General features: G+C 40.3%; 1 protein-coding gene across 1 annotated transcript in view; it reads left to right on the top strand.

The window, feature by feature from the left end:
* The window catches only part of GASK1B (golgi associated kinase 1B), a 40,120-nt gene that overhangs the window by 1,339 nt on the left and 21,179 nt on the right, over positions 1 to 17,602 (top strand). Inside the window, exon 2 of the mRNA XM_060011927.1 lies at positions 16,533 to 16,747. Coding sequence (XP_059867910.1) covers positions 16,533 to 16,747 — 215 coding nt within the window. The remainder of the gene's footprint in view (positions 1 to 16,532; positions 16,748 to 17,602) is intronic.

Raw genomic sequence — 17,602 nt, 5'->3', positions numbered from 1 at the left:
TAGTAACTGGGTTTGTATGGAAGTAAGTAGAATCCTGCGCACTGGAAGTTTTTAAAAATAAAGGCAAAGAGGGTTATTTTTCTTCGGCAGATGGAATCTTTTTAAGAGGCCCAGAGCCAGACCATGTTAGATTCAACCCCTTCATCTTTCACGATGGATGTGACCGCTTTAGTTTACAAAGAAAATGAGGCCAAAAGAGGTGATTTGTTCAGTGTATATACCGACCAGCCACGTGGTTTCTCCAAGTCCATGACTATGGTTTATTGAGCCTGAGTGCCGAGAGATGCCGTCAGGTGACAAACATCGTGGCAGGTTCCGGGGTGGGCAGCCTGCCGATTCAGCTGCAGGCGTCAGGGCTGGCGTGTGACAGTGCTCATGCCACAGAAAGGATTTTCTCTGAATCCTAAGGCTATTCCAGCGTTCCAACACAAAGTAGGGTGGGTCCTTGGCTGTGTTTGAAAGCAGAGTGATTCCAGAAGTTGCCACTCTGAACCCAGGCTGGTCCAAGAGGCTAAAATGGACCCCAAAGAGATTATAAGCTCAAAGGCTATTTCCTTACAAAACATAGCATTTCAGCCCAGTTCCCATGGAGTCTGGACTGGAATGGATTAAAGCCTTGGGAGTGGCCAAAAGCCAGACTGCATTTCAATGGCTTCAGGGGTATAATTTAGTCTTACAATGGGTACTTCTTGAAGCACCACTGGTTTATTTAGAAAGACTTGGCATTCCTTACTCAGCCTGGCTCGTGGCTAAGCGCTGCAGATTCACAGGTGTGTTTCGATGCCTCAAATTCACAAAGTCTTCCACCAGTGTGATGCTGATGTGAGAAGCCTCTCAGACATTCTATCAAATGGTGATACAAGTTCGTTTCTAGAGGGTGCTCACTATTTGCTAAGCGCGATGCTGCCTGAGACGTAGAGTCTCTATACATCTTGACTCCTGTGTTTCTCACAGCAGTACTAGGAGGTAGGTGTGATTCTTATCTCCACTTGGGAGATGAGGAAGCTGAGGCTTATTTAGGCAAAGTAACTGGCCTCATGTTAATGGTTAAGCTGGGTTTTGCGCCCAGGCCCAGCAAACTTTAAAACGTCAGCTCTTAGCCATTGGGCTTAGGTGACGCTACCACTTCTGTCCACTCTGGAGAGAGGGAGTATGCAGGTGGGCATGGGGAAGCAGGCACACACGGAGCCTCTCCTGGACCAAGCAGGGCAGAGGGTCCCCCTGGAAGGCTCCCTTGCCGTTCACTCATGTCATAAAGGCCCTGAGAAGAGGTGATGCGTGCTTGAATGAGGCATGGTACTCTGATCTGTCCTTCCGGCTTCCCTGGGAGCTCCTGGACGGAAGTTGAGAGAGGAAAGTAGTGGTTAGGAGCCTGGGCTCTGGAGCTGGACCCCTGGGTTTGAATTTACCAACCTGTGACCCAGAAACGCTCATGTTCTCAGCTCTAAGTGACAACAGTACCCACCTCATGAGTTTGTCGCTAGTTAATACAGGGAACACACGTAGACCTGGTGCTTGACACACAGTAAATCTTCAATAAATACTGCTGTTGGTGTTACTACACGAAGCACATGAGGTTCCATGTTCACTGAGTTACTCATATAGCCTCCAAGCCTCACCTGTCATTTCTTTTTTTTACTTGAAGTCTAGTTGATTTACAATGCTGTGTTGTTTCAGGTGTACAGTTATACGTATATATATTCTTTTACAGATTCTTTTCCATTATGGTTTATTACAAGATATTGAATATAGTTCCCTGTGCTACTCAGCAGGTCCTTGTCGTTTATCTATTTTATATATAGTAGTGTGTATCTGTTAATCCCAAATTCCTAATTCCTCCCCTTCCCCTTTGGTAACCAAGTTTGTTCTCTATGTCTGTGAGTCTGTTTCTGTTTTGTAAATAAGTTCATTTGTACCATTTTTTTAGATTCCACATATAAGTGACATCATATGATATTTGTCTTTCTCTGTCTGACTTACTTCACTTAGTGTAACAATCTCTAGGTCCATCCATATTGCTGCAAATGGCATTATTTCCTTCTTTTTTTGGCTGACTAATATTCCATTGTGTATATACCACATCTTCTTTATCCATTCATCTGTCAGTGGGCATTTAGGTGCTCCCATGTCTGGGCTATTGTAAATAATGCTGCAATTAACACTGGGGTGCATGTATCTTTTCGAATTAGCGTTTTCTCTGGATACATATCATTTCTTCATGTGACAGGGCTAGGACTAAAACCTAGGTCTCCTGCTGGCTTAAACTTTTTGGTGGCAGGATACCTCTTAGGTATTTAATTCTGTTCTCTGAATATCCAGCATCTTTGGGAATGAAGAAGGCAGTTGCATTAAATTTGAAGGAGGCCTTTATAATTCCAGTGTAGACTGGTGTTCCTCTCTCTTTGCAGAAGTAAGTGATGATGGAAAGAAGCCAACAAGGTTGTATTGACATGACTCTCAATATGATGAGTTAAATACCTAAGGCTGTATCTCAAGGAATACCAGAACTTTCTTTATTCTCTCTTTGATACTTTCTACTAGAATGTAGTTATTGAGAGTCATAAAATCAGACCAGTTTCCTCAGGAGGCTGGGACATGATTTATAGTTAGGAGCACCCTACACAATATAATCCTACTCATGGAGACATTGTACTGATGCAAAGTACATAAATAGATCAGTTCTGGTCACGGTAGGGGATTAACAGTCTTAGGTTCTCGGTATCTCTCTTCACTCACCTACCTCTAGTCTTTTCCTGACTTGTGTCTTTCTTCCCTTGATTTCCACAGATGTGTGGGTCTTCCCTCTAGGGTCCTCCTAGTCTTCTCTTGGTCCAAGCTTAGCTTTATTTGCGTCTCCCTAGGTACCTAAGGGGGTGATAGATCTTACCTTGTTACCCAGCATCTGTTTCTGGCTCATTCTATATCATTGCTGTATAATTATAATTGCTTATTTAATCATCTCTTCTTTCCCACTACGCTCTAGATCTGTGAAGGCAGAGACGTTTCCTGTCGTGTTCATCATTGAATGTCCAGATCCCAGTGGAGAGTCTGGCACATAGTAGTTGCTCAATAAATATTTTTGAATGAATGCAAGAATGCATTTTTGGTCTGTTTCACTGACTCCAAACAGTAAATCTGTACTTGCTTCTGGCTTCAAAAACTCAGGACAAGTGCTACCATTTTAGTCCCAAATCCAGGCTGGGATTTCTCCTTGAGATTCTTATAAATAACTCATTGAAAAGGTAAAGAAAAATATCCTTGGCAGCCTCTGTATTATGTAAATAATAAGGTTTATGGAGCTTATTCTTGTGAGGACCATCAATATATGGTCTGTGGCTTCACTCTGTAATGTAATTTGATAATGAGTTTTCTATAGGAGGAAAAACAGAACTCAGCTTAGGTATGCATTTCTCTGATGATCTGGCTTGGTCTGGGAGGAGATCTTTTCATATCTGGGAGAGTGGCTAGTCAGCCAGTCCTGTAAATAATCTGCCTTAAGTGTTGTTTCTGTTCTCTGACTTTTGATGAATGTTTGTGAAATAAATTCATGCTTAGTACCAAGAACATCGCTAGTCTCTTGTGAGTCGAATATAGATATTTGGCTTATCGCAGTTAATCTTTCAAAGAAACCTATGTAGGAGATACTTTCTTACCTCGATTTTGAGAAGAAAGAAAGATAAGAAGAAGGCAGCTCAAGGTCGTACAATGAGTTAATTGTCCAGAAAGAATTCAAGCCCTTGTCTTGTAACTTCCAAGACTTTCCTCTTTATCAATCTGCTTTCCTCACCAAATCCTTTTGGGGGTCCTGAAGGTGTGTCTTCTTTCTCTATCACCACGACCTATTTGTATACCTGATTATCTAACACAACTAGACATTGATGACTTGTGTACTGCTGCACAGATATGGGCTATGGGAACCTCTTATTTCTCAAGGAGACAACAACCGTAACCATAGCAAGAGTAATATTGAATGTTACCATATACTGGCACTCTTTTAAGTACCATGCACCTATTATCTCAATAAATTCTCCTAAACTGTTATAAGGTGGGTACTCTACGAGAGGCCTTTTGTGGATGTGTAAGTAGAGGCCCAGTGTAATTAAATACCTTTGCTGAAAGTCATGTAAATTACCTGGCTGTAAAAAGGAGACATATGATGCAAAGGGAGATGTAAAAGAGTGTCAGAGGCCGTGACTGAATGATATGTCTGCCTCAGCCTCTCAGATGAACTTTCTGTTCATCCAGTCCAAAGACAAAAGGTCCCAATGATAAAGCTCATCTTCAGGTATTTATTTGTTTGTTTGTTTGTAAAACTGACACAGGTGATCCTATCGGCCCAGAGCCACTAGCTCAGTTTCCTCCGGGACAGGTTCTTGGTTGTATAACTTGAATTCTAGATGACTCCCCTTGAATCCAAAAATATATATATGAAATTAGCAGGTTTACTGGCCCTGAACTGTATACTGGACCATTTTCTGACAGGTGTCACTCCAAAGATATCCCAGAAAATGGGAAGGCTGTACTTGGGGAAGGACAAGGTTGTAATTAGGTAGGGAGGGCCAGGAGGGTACCACCCTACAAAATCCAGCCATGACCACTAGACCAGAGTCTCATCCTATGCGTATCTGTGTGGGAAATACAAAAGTGAATTGAAATATAGCATCAAAGGCCTTGTAAAGAAATCCATGTTTGCAATAATGATGTATTTTTCAGTTGTAAACTTATAAAGAACCTAGTATTATGCCTCACAGCGTGTCTATGCTGCATTTGTTGTCATTTGACTATTGCATTACTTAACAATTCCACACAGCAGATAGTATTGATACTTTATATATGGGAATCCTGAGGCTCGGTGAGGTGTGAAATTTGCTCAAGGACGCATAGCTAGTGAGCAGTGGAAGTGGAATTTGTACCCAGTTCTGTCTGATACTAAAGTATCCTCATGTTGCTTCTCTTGCCCTACGTTACCTCTCAAATATAACCTGATATAATCATGGGATAGTGACAACAATGTGCAAATTTTAACATGGTGATTTCTGATTTACCATTATGCCAACCTTTCTATTGAACTTCTTTTTTCAACTCAACCACTTAACATTGTTAATATTTTCACTCAAAGGAAGTATGGCCATACTACCCTGAACACGGCTACAAGGGCTGTTGTTGTTTAAATACAAGCCAATGCTTCCCAGGTATTCTTGTTTTACCGTAAACAATTGTGTATATGCAAATATGACTGAATGTATTAGTATGTTTTCTGCCAAACCGTCGTTGCAAAAATCATCAATCATGATAGACGTCACCAGATACTATGTGATACTGATACCTTTAAATACTTTTTTAAACAAAATATTTAAAAATATGTATCTAAGACAAGACAAAGCAGACTATGTCTATGGAGAGAGCAGAAGAACCCCAGCCCCCCGTGATCTTCCACTGAGCACTTTGGCCAAGCTCCCCAGCAGTCTGCACAGAGATGCAAATGAATCCCAAGGGCCACCATTTTGGTAGCACTTAAGCATCGGACTGTTTTTCATGCCCAGCATGGGAGATGCATTATGTGTGCGTTATTTTTAGGATGCCGCTTTACGGCCATAGAGCTGTCAGACTGGATTAGGCAGCCTCGTTCCAGGAACGCTGTGTGTCAGGGCTGCTTGGATGACAAAGTGCAGGCCCCTCACCCACTTCCACTTAAATTCAGTGTCGATTCCAATGTGCTCACTGTTCTCTGACTTGTACTGCCTCGTCTCATCATAGAGCAGGAGAAATACAGTGGGTACTTTCCTCTCTCCTCTCGAGCCCATGCGAGCAGTGCTGTGAGCTGCACGCTGGTGGCATGGCTGCCAGAGCAGGGGAGTGGCAGCTGCACAATTCATGTTGTCCCAGGCTCTCAGGTAAGGACAGAGGCACTTTGCAGGGAGTTACGAGAATAACCCAGATGCCCTCACAACTTGGAAACACACTGACTTCAAAATCCTAGAAGTCCTGGATATGGGTGCCAACTTTCTTAAAATATTGACTCAGGAATATAGGAATCATGTCTTGTTTCTGAAAATTTGGATGGAGAGCACATTGTGTTCTTTATCAGAAAAGCCCTAAGGGTATCATTCTTTAGCGATCAAGTTGAGCTGGTCAACTAAATGCATTCATAAGTGAACAAAAGTTTACTGAGCGTGGGCTCCAAGCAGTGCTGGGCTTCACTCTTGTCTTGTTTGCTCACTACATACCTTCTTTGGTAAAGTGGGGGAACTGGGGAGTGGCCAAAAGCCAGACTGCATTTCAATGGCTTCAGGGGTATAACTGGACAGCTACGTATAAAAGAATGAAATTAGAACACTCCCTAACACCATACATGAAAATAAACTCAAAATGGATTAAAGACCTAAATGTAAGGCCAGACACTATAAAACTCTTAGAGGAAAACATAGGCAGAATACTCTTTGACATAAATCACAGTAAGATCTTTTCTGACCCACCTCCTAGGATAATGAAAATAAAAACAAAAATAAACAAATGGGACCTAATTAAACTTAAAAGCTTTTGCACAGCAAAGGAAACCATAAACGAGACAAAAGCACAGCCCTCAGAATGGGAGAAAATACTTGCAAATGAAGCAACTAACAAGAGATTAATCTCAAAAATATACAAACAGCTCATGCAGCTCAGTATCAAAAAGAACAAACAACCCAATCAAAAAATGGGCAGAAGACCTAAATAGACATTTCTCCAAAGAAGACATACAGGTGGCCACGAGTCACATGAAAAGATGCTTGACGTCACTAATTATTTGAGAAATGCAAATCAAAACTACAGTGAGATATCACCTCACACTGGTCAGAATGGCCATCATCAAAAAAATCTACAAACAATAAATGCTGGAGAGGGTGTGGAGAAAAGGGAACCCTCTTGCACTGTTGGTGGGAATGTAAATTGATACACCCACTATGGGGAACAGTATGGAGGTTCCTTAAAAAACTAAAAATAGAATTACCATATGACCCAGCAATCCCACTACTGGGCATATACCCTGAGAAAACTATAATTCAAAAAGAGTCATGTACCCCAATGTTCACTGCAGCACTATTTCCAATAGCCAGGACATGGAAGCAACCTAAGTGTCCATCAACAGATGAATGGATAAAGAAGATGTGGCACATATATACAATGGAATATTACTCAGCCATAAAAAGAAATGAAATTGAGTTATTTGTAGTGAGGTGGATGGACCTAGAGTCTGTCATACAGAGTGAAGTAAGTCAGAAAGATAGAAACAAATACCGTATGCTAAAACATATATATGGAATCTAAAACAGAAACAAAAAAAATGGTTCTGAAGAACCTAGGGGCAGGACAGGAATAAAGACACAGACGTAGAGAATGGACTTGAGGACACGGGGAGGGGGAAGGGTAAGCTGGGACGAAGTGAGAGAGTGGCATGGACATATATACACCACCAAATGTAAACTAGATAGCTAGTGGGAAGCAGCCGCATAGCACAGGGAGATCAGCTCGGTGCTTTGTGACCACCTAGAGGGGTGGGATAGGGAGGGTGGGAGGGAGATGCAAGAGGGAGGGTATATGGGGATATATGTGTACGTATAGCTGATTCACTTTGTTATACAGCAGAAACTAACACACCATTGTAAAGCAATTATACTCCAATAAAGATGTTTAAAAAAAAAAACAAAGACGGGTAGGGTAAAGACCTCCAGGAGATATGGTTAGGGAAGCCTGCAGGCACAGAGAGTGATGTGTGTGTATAGGGGGGTGGGTAGGGGGACTGCAGAAGGTTCTAGAAGCAGTTATGTCAGACTAGTTCTTCAAAGTCACTGTGGGTGGGTACAGAAGGGTGGAGAGAACCCATGTGTGAGAAGCTTGTGAAGGGAGTGTGTGCGTGGAAACTGCAAACCGTTCTGGAAAAAGGAGAATAGGGGCTGGCGGTGGAGAGTGGGTGGGTTTATGTTATGGAAGGACATGGACTTCATCCCACAGATAATGGGAAATCATTGAAGGGTCTGAAGAAGAGAGGTGATGTGATGAGCTTTCGACCGTAGGAAACTCACTCCAGTCAGGAATTCTTGGTTTCTTCATCTACCTTAATCAGCATTAAATGGCCCAGGACCAGGTCCCCCTGATGTAACCAAGACTTTACTGGCAAAATGTTTGTGGAGTTTGGCAGTGACTCCGTCATCACGACCCTCTGAAGTCAAGGTCGGTTCCTGTTTTTCTAAAGGGAATATTGAGACAGGAAGTGTCTGGGAGCTCCCATTTTTATAGCGGAAGTCCAGGGCAGGCCTAGAAAGCAGAAGTTCCCATCCATTAGTCAAAGGTTCAGAACAAAGAAGGACACTTTGTTTTTATTTATTTATTTTTAACATCTTTACTGGAGTATAATTGCTTTACAATGGTGTGTTAGTTTCTGCTTTATAACAAAGTGAATCAGCTATACATATACATATATCTCCATATCGCCTCCCTCTTGCATCTCCCCCCACCCTCCCTCCCACCCTTCTAGATGGTCACAAAGCACCGAGCTGACCTCCCTGTGCTATGTGGCTGCTTCCCACTAGCTAGCTATTTTACGTTTGATAGTGTATATATGTCCATGCCACTCTCTCACTTCGTCCCAGCTTACCCTTCCCCCTCCCCGTGTCCTCAAGTCCATTCTTTACATCTGCGTCTTTATTCCTGTCTTGCCCCTAGGTTCATTAGAACCTTTTCTTTTTAGATTCCATATATATGTGTTAGCATACAGTATTTGTTTTTCTCTTTCTGACTTACTTCACTCTGTATGACAGACTCTAGGTCCATCCACCTCACTACAAATAACTCAATTTCGTTTCTTTTTATGGCTGAGTAATATTCCACTGTATATATGTGCCACATCTTCTTTATCCATTCATCTCTCGATGGACACTTAGGTTGCTTCCAGGTCCTGGCTATTGTAAATAGTGCTGCAGTGAACATTGTGGTACATGTCTCTTTCTGAATTATGGTTTTCTCAGGGTATAAGCCCAGCAGAGGGATTGCTGGGTCGCATGTTTTTAAAGTGGAGCTGATGGTTTGGGTTGTTTCAAGCGTCTGTGGCAGAGGGAAGTCACAAGTGCTTCATGCTTAGCTAACGCTTGAGGAAACGTGGAGATTATTTTAACTCAGTCCAACCTCGAGAAAACCAGTTAGTGAAACAGTTAGGAAAGAAACTAAATACATTTCTATTTTTGTTGGAAGAACGGTTTTCTAAATCCCCCAGAAATTGGATTCCTAAGACAAGCCCTTGTATCGAGGATTTGGTTGGCTGCATGCAATCTGCACGTGTAAAATCTATGGCATTCTGCTTCTCTGCCACCTTCCCCTTTTAAAACCTAATAGAGGTCGATTCTTTCTAATATCTGACAGTGCCGTATTTTCAGTGTCTCTGGCTCTCACACTTTTCACGCCTTGGGGAGCCCGTTGCCTCAGTCAGGGTGGCTGGAGGACTGGGCTTGAGTCCTGTGGAGACCAGAGATGCAGCGTCAAGCGTAGAATCAACACTCGTGACTTGGTTTCCCACCCACGCACTCAGCTCCTCTTCAGACATGGCTCTTCTCCTTGTTAATGGCCAGAGCTGCTCATTTCGCTGTGCTGGGGCCCGGCAGTTCTCCGTTGCTTGGCTTGGCTCTGAGAGCTCAGCCTTTATTTTAGTCCTTCCTTCACTTGGTCCCTTTAAAACACTCTTCAACTGGCAGACACGCAACCTGATCGTCCTTACACGCGTGCTTGTCTGCTTCCACTAAACTCCCAGCTGTGGCCCAGGCCTTGCCCGGGACTGGGATTTTGCAGGGCCTCTGTTTCTGGTATGCCTCACTCTGAATCCTTTCTATCCCAAACACAGGAACCAAATGCGTCCAGATATTGGGGGACAATGGTAAATATGTGCTTTGGGAATAAGTGCATTAACAATGTTTAAAAGCATCTTATCCTCCACATTTCCTCCCCGGCCAGACTGTCACAGAATCCTATTTCACCCTCCCTCACATTGACTGACTTGTCCACATTCGCCATCCCTAAGCCACGAGATCTTACCTGCTTTTTCCACTTCCAATAGCAAGAACCCTACTGTGAGAGGCACAGTAGAAAAATAGAGCAGATAGTACTTAAGGGATCATTAACAACCAGACACCTGCTACCTGCTCAGCGGAGGTGCGTCCGCATCAACACTTGCTTTTAGATTAGAGAGCTGCAGCATTCAGGTTTTCCTTCAATGCATTGGAAGTTGCAATGGAACATGACAATTTGTTTCCCATAACAAAGGTGAGCCTCACGGTTTGGCCGGGCTTTGTTTTCTTTAGAGGGTTTTGGAGTTATTTTTAATGAAGGTCTCTGAGCTGAGCTGTCACTTTCTTTTTTGTCTTGTTCACGAGAAGCTTGGAACTTGGCCCATGTGATAAAATAGGCTTGTGATTTCAGAGCTCAGGATGTTTCTACTTGGTTTTGCCCAGTGATAGATGCAGACATTCACTGATAACTCCCCCTGTAGTTCAGCAAAACTGGTCACTGGTTCAAGGTGAAGGGCTCCTGATAAACCAGGGCAGAGGAGGTTGTGTAGAGCATTCATTCTTAGTGGATTTTCACGTTCGTCTTCTCACAAGAATGTCTTCTTTGTGCTTTTGAATAAAGAACGACTTGGGAGAACATCAAAATTCAGGGGAGATATTCAGATTTTGGAAAAAATCAGTTTTACTGGCAAGTCTCAGTTTTTTAATAGAGTTATATAACCGTTAATTCACATGAACACCCACATTTCTTTTAAAAGCCCACTTCCTCCCCACTCTGACAGGTAGAATTTTCTCTCTTCACCGTTAAGACTTCTCTAGAGAGCCCAGTACTGCCTCGTTCTGACAAATCCAGATACAAAGAGATGAGTGCCCTTCATCTCTGAACCACTTCAGGTAAGTTGCTTTAACCTGTTTTCTGCTTTCAAAGGGTATTTTTCTGTCATCCCTTCAGATCTATCAAGGTTCATTTAATTCTGTTATCAGCCGTATTTCATACAAAGTGGAATGCACCTCACAGTCGTTGCTCACAGCTCTGAGCTCTGGAAGCAGCCTGGGCAACGTGCACAAATGCTCTGCAAGACCTGCTGGCTGGAAGGAAGGGCGTCCAGCCTGGCTCAGCCTGAGAACTGCCTCTTACCCTGCTCTCTGGAAGCCCCTTTCCCTGCGGTGACTGACGCCAGGCATGGCAGGACAGAATGTGTTTCTGTGGCAGTCAGAATATTTTGCTGAGGGGAGATGCATGTGGAGGAAAACAGAGGATGTTAACTGAAAACCAATTATTCCTATCCGTTGAAAGCTCCCTGTGGCTTGAGAACCATTTAATAGAAAATGTGTCATTCAAAAAAAATGTTAAGATTTAAAGGAGAGAAATGGTAAAGGAAACACAATAAACCCATACACTAGATTAGGGATTGATTCACTGCAGTCTGTGGGTTTTGTGTGGTCCCTGAGCTACCAATGGCTTCCACAATTTTAAATGGTTGAAAAAGATATCCAAATAACAATAATACTACTATGACACTTGAAAATTACAAAAAATGTAAATTCCAGGGTGTGTAATACAGTTTTATTGGAACCTAGTCACCACCATTTGTTTATATTTTGTTTTGACTGCTTTCGTAACACAGTGGGGTTGAGTACTTGCTAGTTGACATTGTATGGCCCTCAAAGCCTGAAATACTCACCGTCTGCCCTTGACCAAGTTTGCTGACCACTGGGCTACATTATTGTATCACAGTTAAAGTGACACTGTTTAAGAATATTTAAGTGTAAGAGAAATGTTTGCAATGTAACATTTAGTGAAACAATTATGATAAACTCTATACATAAGGTGATTCCAAATAGTTTATTTTCCCTTGTGTCATTTTTGCCTCTTTTCCCTGCTGGAAATGTAAACTCTATGAAAGCAAAAAAATCCCACAGAACAACAAACAACTGAAAACCTGGCATGTATGTCTGTATGCTTTAGGCCTAGAATAGTGCTTGAGACATAGTAGATGTTCAATAAACAAATAAGGGCTAGAAGGCTGATGAATTATGTGATTGTATAATGCATGCATATAAAAATAGTCATAGCAAAACCTTTCCAGGATATGCATATATGTTAGGCTGAGGCTGAGAACTTTAAACGTATGATCCTGTTTAACAGAGTTTGTTTTGGAAGGTACAGTATTGCCCACACTTTACAGAGGATGGAAGTGAGGTTTGAAAAGGTTATATAACTTGTCCAATGTTACAAAGCTAAGAAGTAGTAGGATCAGAATTCAAAAGGTCTGTTGGGTTCTAGAGTCTGAACTCTAACCGTAAGCTCTACTCCTTAAATTTCTAAAAACAATTTACTTTTTCATGTGTGAAAGAAAGGGATGGGAAAATACCAGATGTAAATATACAAATAACAGAACCGGTTACTAGGGTAGGAGACTGTAGATGATTGCTGTTTTCTAGGCTAGACATTTTTTAATGTTTGTTTATTTGTTTTTTGTATTGAAGGAGAGTGGATTACAATATTTTATTAGTTTCAGGTACAACATAGTGATTCAATATTTCTGTAGTTTTACATTCCATTTAAAGTTATTAAAAATCACAGATATATTTTCCTGTATTGTATATCTTTGTTGTTTATTTGTTTTATACACAGTAGTTTGTGACTCTTAATCCTATAGCCTGTATCTCACCCCTCCCCACTTCCCTCTCCCCACTGGTAACCACTAGTTTTTTTTACCTGTATCTGTGAATCTGTTTCTGTTCTGTTATATACATTAGTTTGTTTTATATTTTTAGATTCCACATATAAGTGATATAACATAGAATATTTGTCTTTCTCTGTCTGCCTTATTTCACTAAGCATCATACTCTCTAGGTCCATCCGTGTTGTTGCAAATGGCAAAATCTCCTTCTTTTTTATGGCTGAGTAATATTCCATTGTGTACATATACCACATCTTCTTTAACCATTCATCTGTTGATGAACACATAGGTTGCTTCCATATCTTGGCTATTGTAAATAGTGCTACAATGAACATTGGGGTGCATGTATCTTTTAGAATTAGTGTTTTTGTTTTCTTTGGAATATACCCAGAAGTGGAGTTGCTGGGTCATATAGTAGCTCTGTTTTTAGCTTTTTAAGGAAACTCCATACTGTTCTCCATAGTGGCTGCACCGATTTACAGTCCCTCCAACTGTGGAGGAGGGCTCCCTTTTCTCTACATCCTCACCAACATTTGTTATTTGTAGTCTTTTTGATGTTGGCCATTCTGACAGGTGTGAGTTGATATCTCACTGTGGTTTGATTTGCATTTCTCTGAAAATTAGCAAGGTTGAGCATCATTTCATGACCTGTTGGCTGTGTGTAAGTCTTCTTTTGAAAAATGTCTATTCAGGTCTTCTGCTCATTTTTTAAGTGATCTTTGTGTTTTTTTTGATATTGAGTTGTATGAGCTATTTATATATGTTGGATATTTACCCCTTGTCAAACATATAATTGGCAAGTATTTTCTTCCATGTAGTAGGTTGTCTTTCCATTTACTTTATGGTTTCCTTTGCTGTGTAAAATCTTTCAAGTTTAATTAGGTCCCATTTGTTTATTTTTGCTTTTATTTCTTTTGCCTTAGAAGACAGATTTAAAAAATATTGCTACAATTTATGTCAAAGAGTGTTCTGCCTGTGTTCTCTTCTAGGAGTTTTATGGTTTCAGGTCTTACATTTAGGTCTTTAATGCATTTTGAGTTTATTTTTGTACATGATGTAAGGAAATGTCTAATCTCATTCTTTTACATGTAGCTGTCTAGTTTTCCCAGCACCAGTTATTGAAGAGACTGTCTTTTCTCCATTGTATTTTCTTGCCTCCTTTGCTGTAGATTAATTGACCAAAGGTGTGTGGGTTTATTTCTGGGCTCTCTATTCTGTTCCCATTGATATATGTGTCTGTTTTTGTGCCAGTACCATGCTGTTTTGATTATTGTAGCTTTGCAGTATTGTCTGAAGTCAGGGGTCGTGATTCCTTCAGCTCCCTTCTTTTTTTCTCAGGATTGCTTTGGCAATTTGGGGTCTTTTGTGGTTTCATATAAATTTTAGGATTATTTGTTCTAGTTTGGTGAAAAGTGTCATAGGTATTTTGATAGAGATTGCATTAACTCTGTAGATGACTTTGGGTAGTATGGCCATTTTAACAATATTAATTCTTCCAATCCAAGAACATGGGATATCTTTCCATTTCTTTGTATAATTTCCAAAGTCCTTCATCAATGTCTTATAGTTTTCAGCAAATATCTTTTACCTCCTTTGTTAAGTTTATTCCTAGATATTTTATTCTTTTTTATATGATTGTAAATGTGATTGTTTCCTTAATTTCTCTTTCTGAGAGTTCATTTTCAGTGTATAGAAAAGCAACAGATATCTGTATATTAATCTTATATCCTGCAACTTTACTGAATTCATTTTTAGTTCCAATAGTTTTTTTGGTGGAGACTTTAGTGTTTCCTATATATAGTATCATGTCATCTTTTAGCTATACATTTTAATGTTATATTTCCTAAAATGAGTAGATTTACTCTTAATTACTTTTAAAATATGAAACAAATGTTTCTAAAGGGAAGGAAAAACAGCACAGAAGTTAACTGTTTCAATTGTTTATGTGCATAATTTCCTCATTTCTCTGAGGGCCTTGTGTACTGAGGAAACTGGCGCTTTGTCTGTCTTGTGTATTGATTTGTGTTGTTGAATTTCAGTGTTTTTCAACTCCCTTTGAATACTTCCCAACCCTGAGAATGCGAAGTGCTAGCTGTGTATCAGTTTGTTCCAAAGACACTGAGTGATAGAGCCTCTTGGTGTTGATATTTAGAAGTCTGAAGTGCCCACATCTTTGAAAGCTGTGTTGTGTCTCTTACATGTATTTGGTTACACTGGTTTATGTGTGTCTCCCACTACATGATGGCCTGTTTTTACCTAGAATTTATTATTATTATTTTTTAAATTGGCATAGTATTTGGAGCATATACATTTAACATTATATTTATCTAATACCTAAGAAGATAATTGGGTCCCAGCAGCCCCAAATCATTTAGTACAGTAAAAGGAAATAAAAAGGAGAGAGATAACGATTAAGTTCTTTATATATGGTTCATGTTTCTTTGTCTATTTTTCTTTCAATTGTACATCAGTGACCGTGGCCTATTTTCCACAATCTAAACGACTTGCTACTGGCCCTGGCCTAAATTTCAAGGCTAAAAAGAGAAAGATTTTTCTTTTGAACAAAACTGGAATGTAGGTGATTAGAATGAGTAAGTGAATGCTATTAATATTATTAAGGTCATTGTAACACCACATTCAGGAGTGGTTAGAGGAGTGACTGTCCTTGCGTTAAAGACCAGAGATTAGAGCTCTACGTGAAGGCAAATAAGTAAGGTGGGAAAATAAAAGTCTTTAACAAAAAACAGTTATAGATTGAGAACCTCTCAGGTCATTTGAAAGAGCTTTAAAAATGCCTGTGATGTGTCTTGACATTCCAGCCATAGTTTCAGAGGATTCGAATGCCCAGGCCTGTTAAGCATGAGTTAAATGGGATTTTTCAGACCTTTGTGACTTAGTCATTTCTTTTTTCCCCCAAGAGATCATTCTGATTTTTAAGTTACAAGCAAAGCTGCTCTTCATCATCTTTCAGTGACTTTATTTGACAGACATGGGAGCTTGAGAGGGAAGCTTTGGTTTTAAGCTTACAGTGTCATTTGATGTACAGTTCACCAAGGAAATTTCTAAACTATCAAGAATGAGACAAAAACATTCGAGTGACAGATTTTTTTTGAAAAACTATTCTATGCACAGGAAGTTGAAGAAATGACATTTGCTTAAATATACTTTGTGAGGTTTTATGTGAATAAATGACCCATTACCAGAAGTGCTGTTGTTTCTATCAGAAAAACAAACAAACAAAAAAACCCCTCTTGCTCCCTTTTCCTTTCTTTGGAGATTATAGTGACTGGTGCGAAACATACAATTTCACTTTTAAATTTGCAACTTCTAAAAATTCTTTTTCTTCCTGACATCATAATATGGCCTCGGAAAATCAGACGGTTGTTATTACAAATGGAGAGCCACTCCACTCAGACACTGAATAGATCGTTATAAATGTCTGGATTCTTTCCTTTTTCATGGTGGCTGCTTTTAGATGTGGAATAAAACCACATTAACCAGAGGACGTAGTTATTGGTGGTTAGTGGCCTGTTCCCGCCACATCTATAAAGTATCTTGTTTAAAAAAAACTTTTCTTTCCTTGTCTAACAATAACTTTCCATCTTATAAGACTGCTATCAGGAAGCATCACTGAGGTATAAAAATAGTAAATATTCAGAAGGAAAAGTGATCATAAATGTCATCTAATCAAACTCTCACGTGTGACAGATGAGAGTGTGAAGCTGTGAAAGACTGAATGACACCCAAGAGGACACACTGAGTCAGTAACATTCTAAAAGTGTTTTTTTTTGTGTGTTTTTGGATTCTATAGATGGCCGCCCATGTCCTTTCATTCTCTGGGACTCATCCTTATCTCCAACGAGTAATGAGACCCACTCTTCTGTTAAGCTCACCTGGGGAACTTATCAGCAGTTGCTGAAACAGAAGTGCTGGCAGAATGGCCGCGTACCCAAACCTGAATGGGGCTGTACTGAAATACATCACCACGAATGGTCCAAGATGGCTCTCTTTGATTTCTTGTTACAGGTAAGTTCAATCAAGTAAGTGGTTATCTGAGACTGATGCAGAGTTACAGAAGTCTGCCACTAAGGAATTTCCTGTACCTTGGGGTTTTATGAAGCCAGAGTTTAAGTTCTATAAAGCTGTATTTGGCAAGCCCGGTATTCTATAAGGTTGTATTTGGCAAGCCTGGTACCACATCACGAGATGTTATATCCTTTTGGGAAATATTCAGAAATGTCCCTTGGCCCTCATATTAATTTCTGAATAAGTAATTCTTCAGTATTTTACTCATGGAATAGTCATACCCATCATAGATACAATTTACTGAGATAACCCATCAACAGCTCTTCAAGGTGGAGAGTCTTACCCGACTTGAGAGGTAAGTAAACCAAAGTTTTTTGAGGTTAAGTAACTCACCCAAGTTCTCACAACTACTAACATCTGGGGCTTGGAATCCTGGGATCTGTTGACAGTAAAAGTGTCTGTTTTCTATTATTCCACACTGTTTCAATGGTCACTTGGCCACATACCTTACAGCCACCATTTCCTCTGGTTTTTTTTCCAGTAATTCTTTGCAAATACGTCATTAAGATTAGACATTGGAGAATAATAAATATTGGCTATCTACATAACTGAGTGACTTGATGTTTTATAGGTTTTTTAATAACTCTTACCTCCTTGTGATGAAGATCTCGTGACTCTCCCTACCCCCTCATTCCAATTACTGCCTTCCCCTTCTTCCACCTTAGAAAAGCTGGTTTTCTGTTTTTGTATTGTTAATTCATATATTTGTGGCCATTTAGGACTGCCTTTCTACAGAAACATAGGAAGAAAACCAATTTAGTGCAGGTTGGGGTTGAGGAACTTCGAGAAGAAGAG

Source organism: Delphinus delphis, chromosome 5 (genome assembly GCF_949987515.2).
Source record: "Delphinus delphis chromosome 5, mDelDel1.2, whole genome shotgun sequence".
NCBI lineage: Eukaryota > Metazoa > Chordata > Mammalia > Artiodactyla > Delphinidae > Delphinus > Delphinus delphis.
This window is presented reverse-complemented; position numbering and strand designations above follow the sequence as displayed.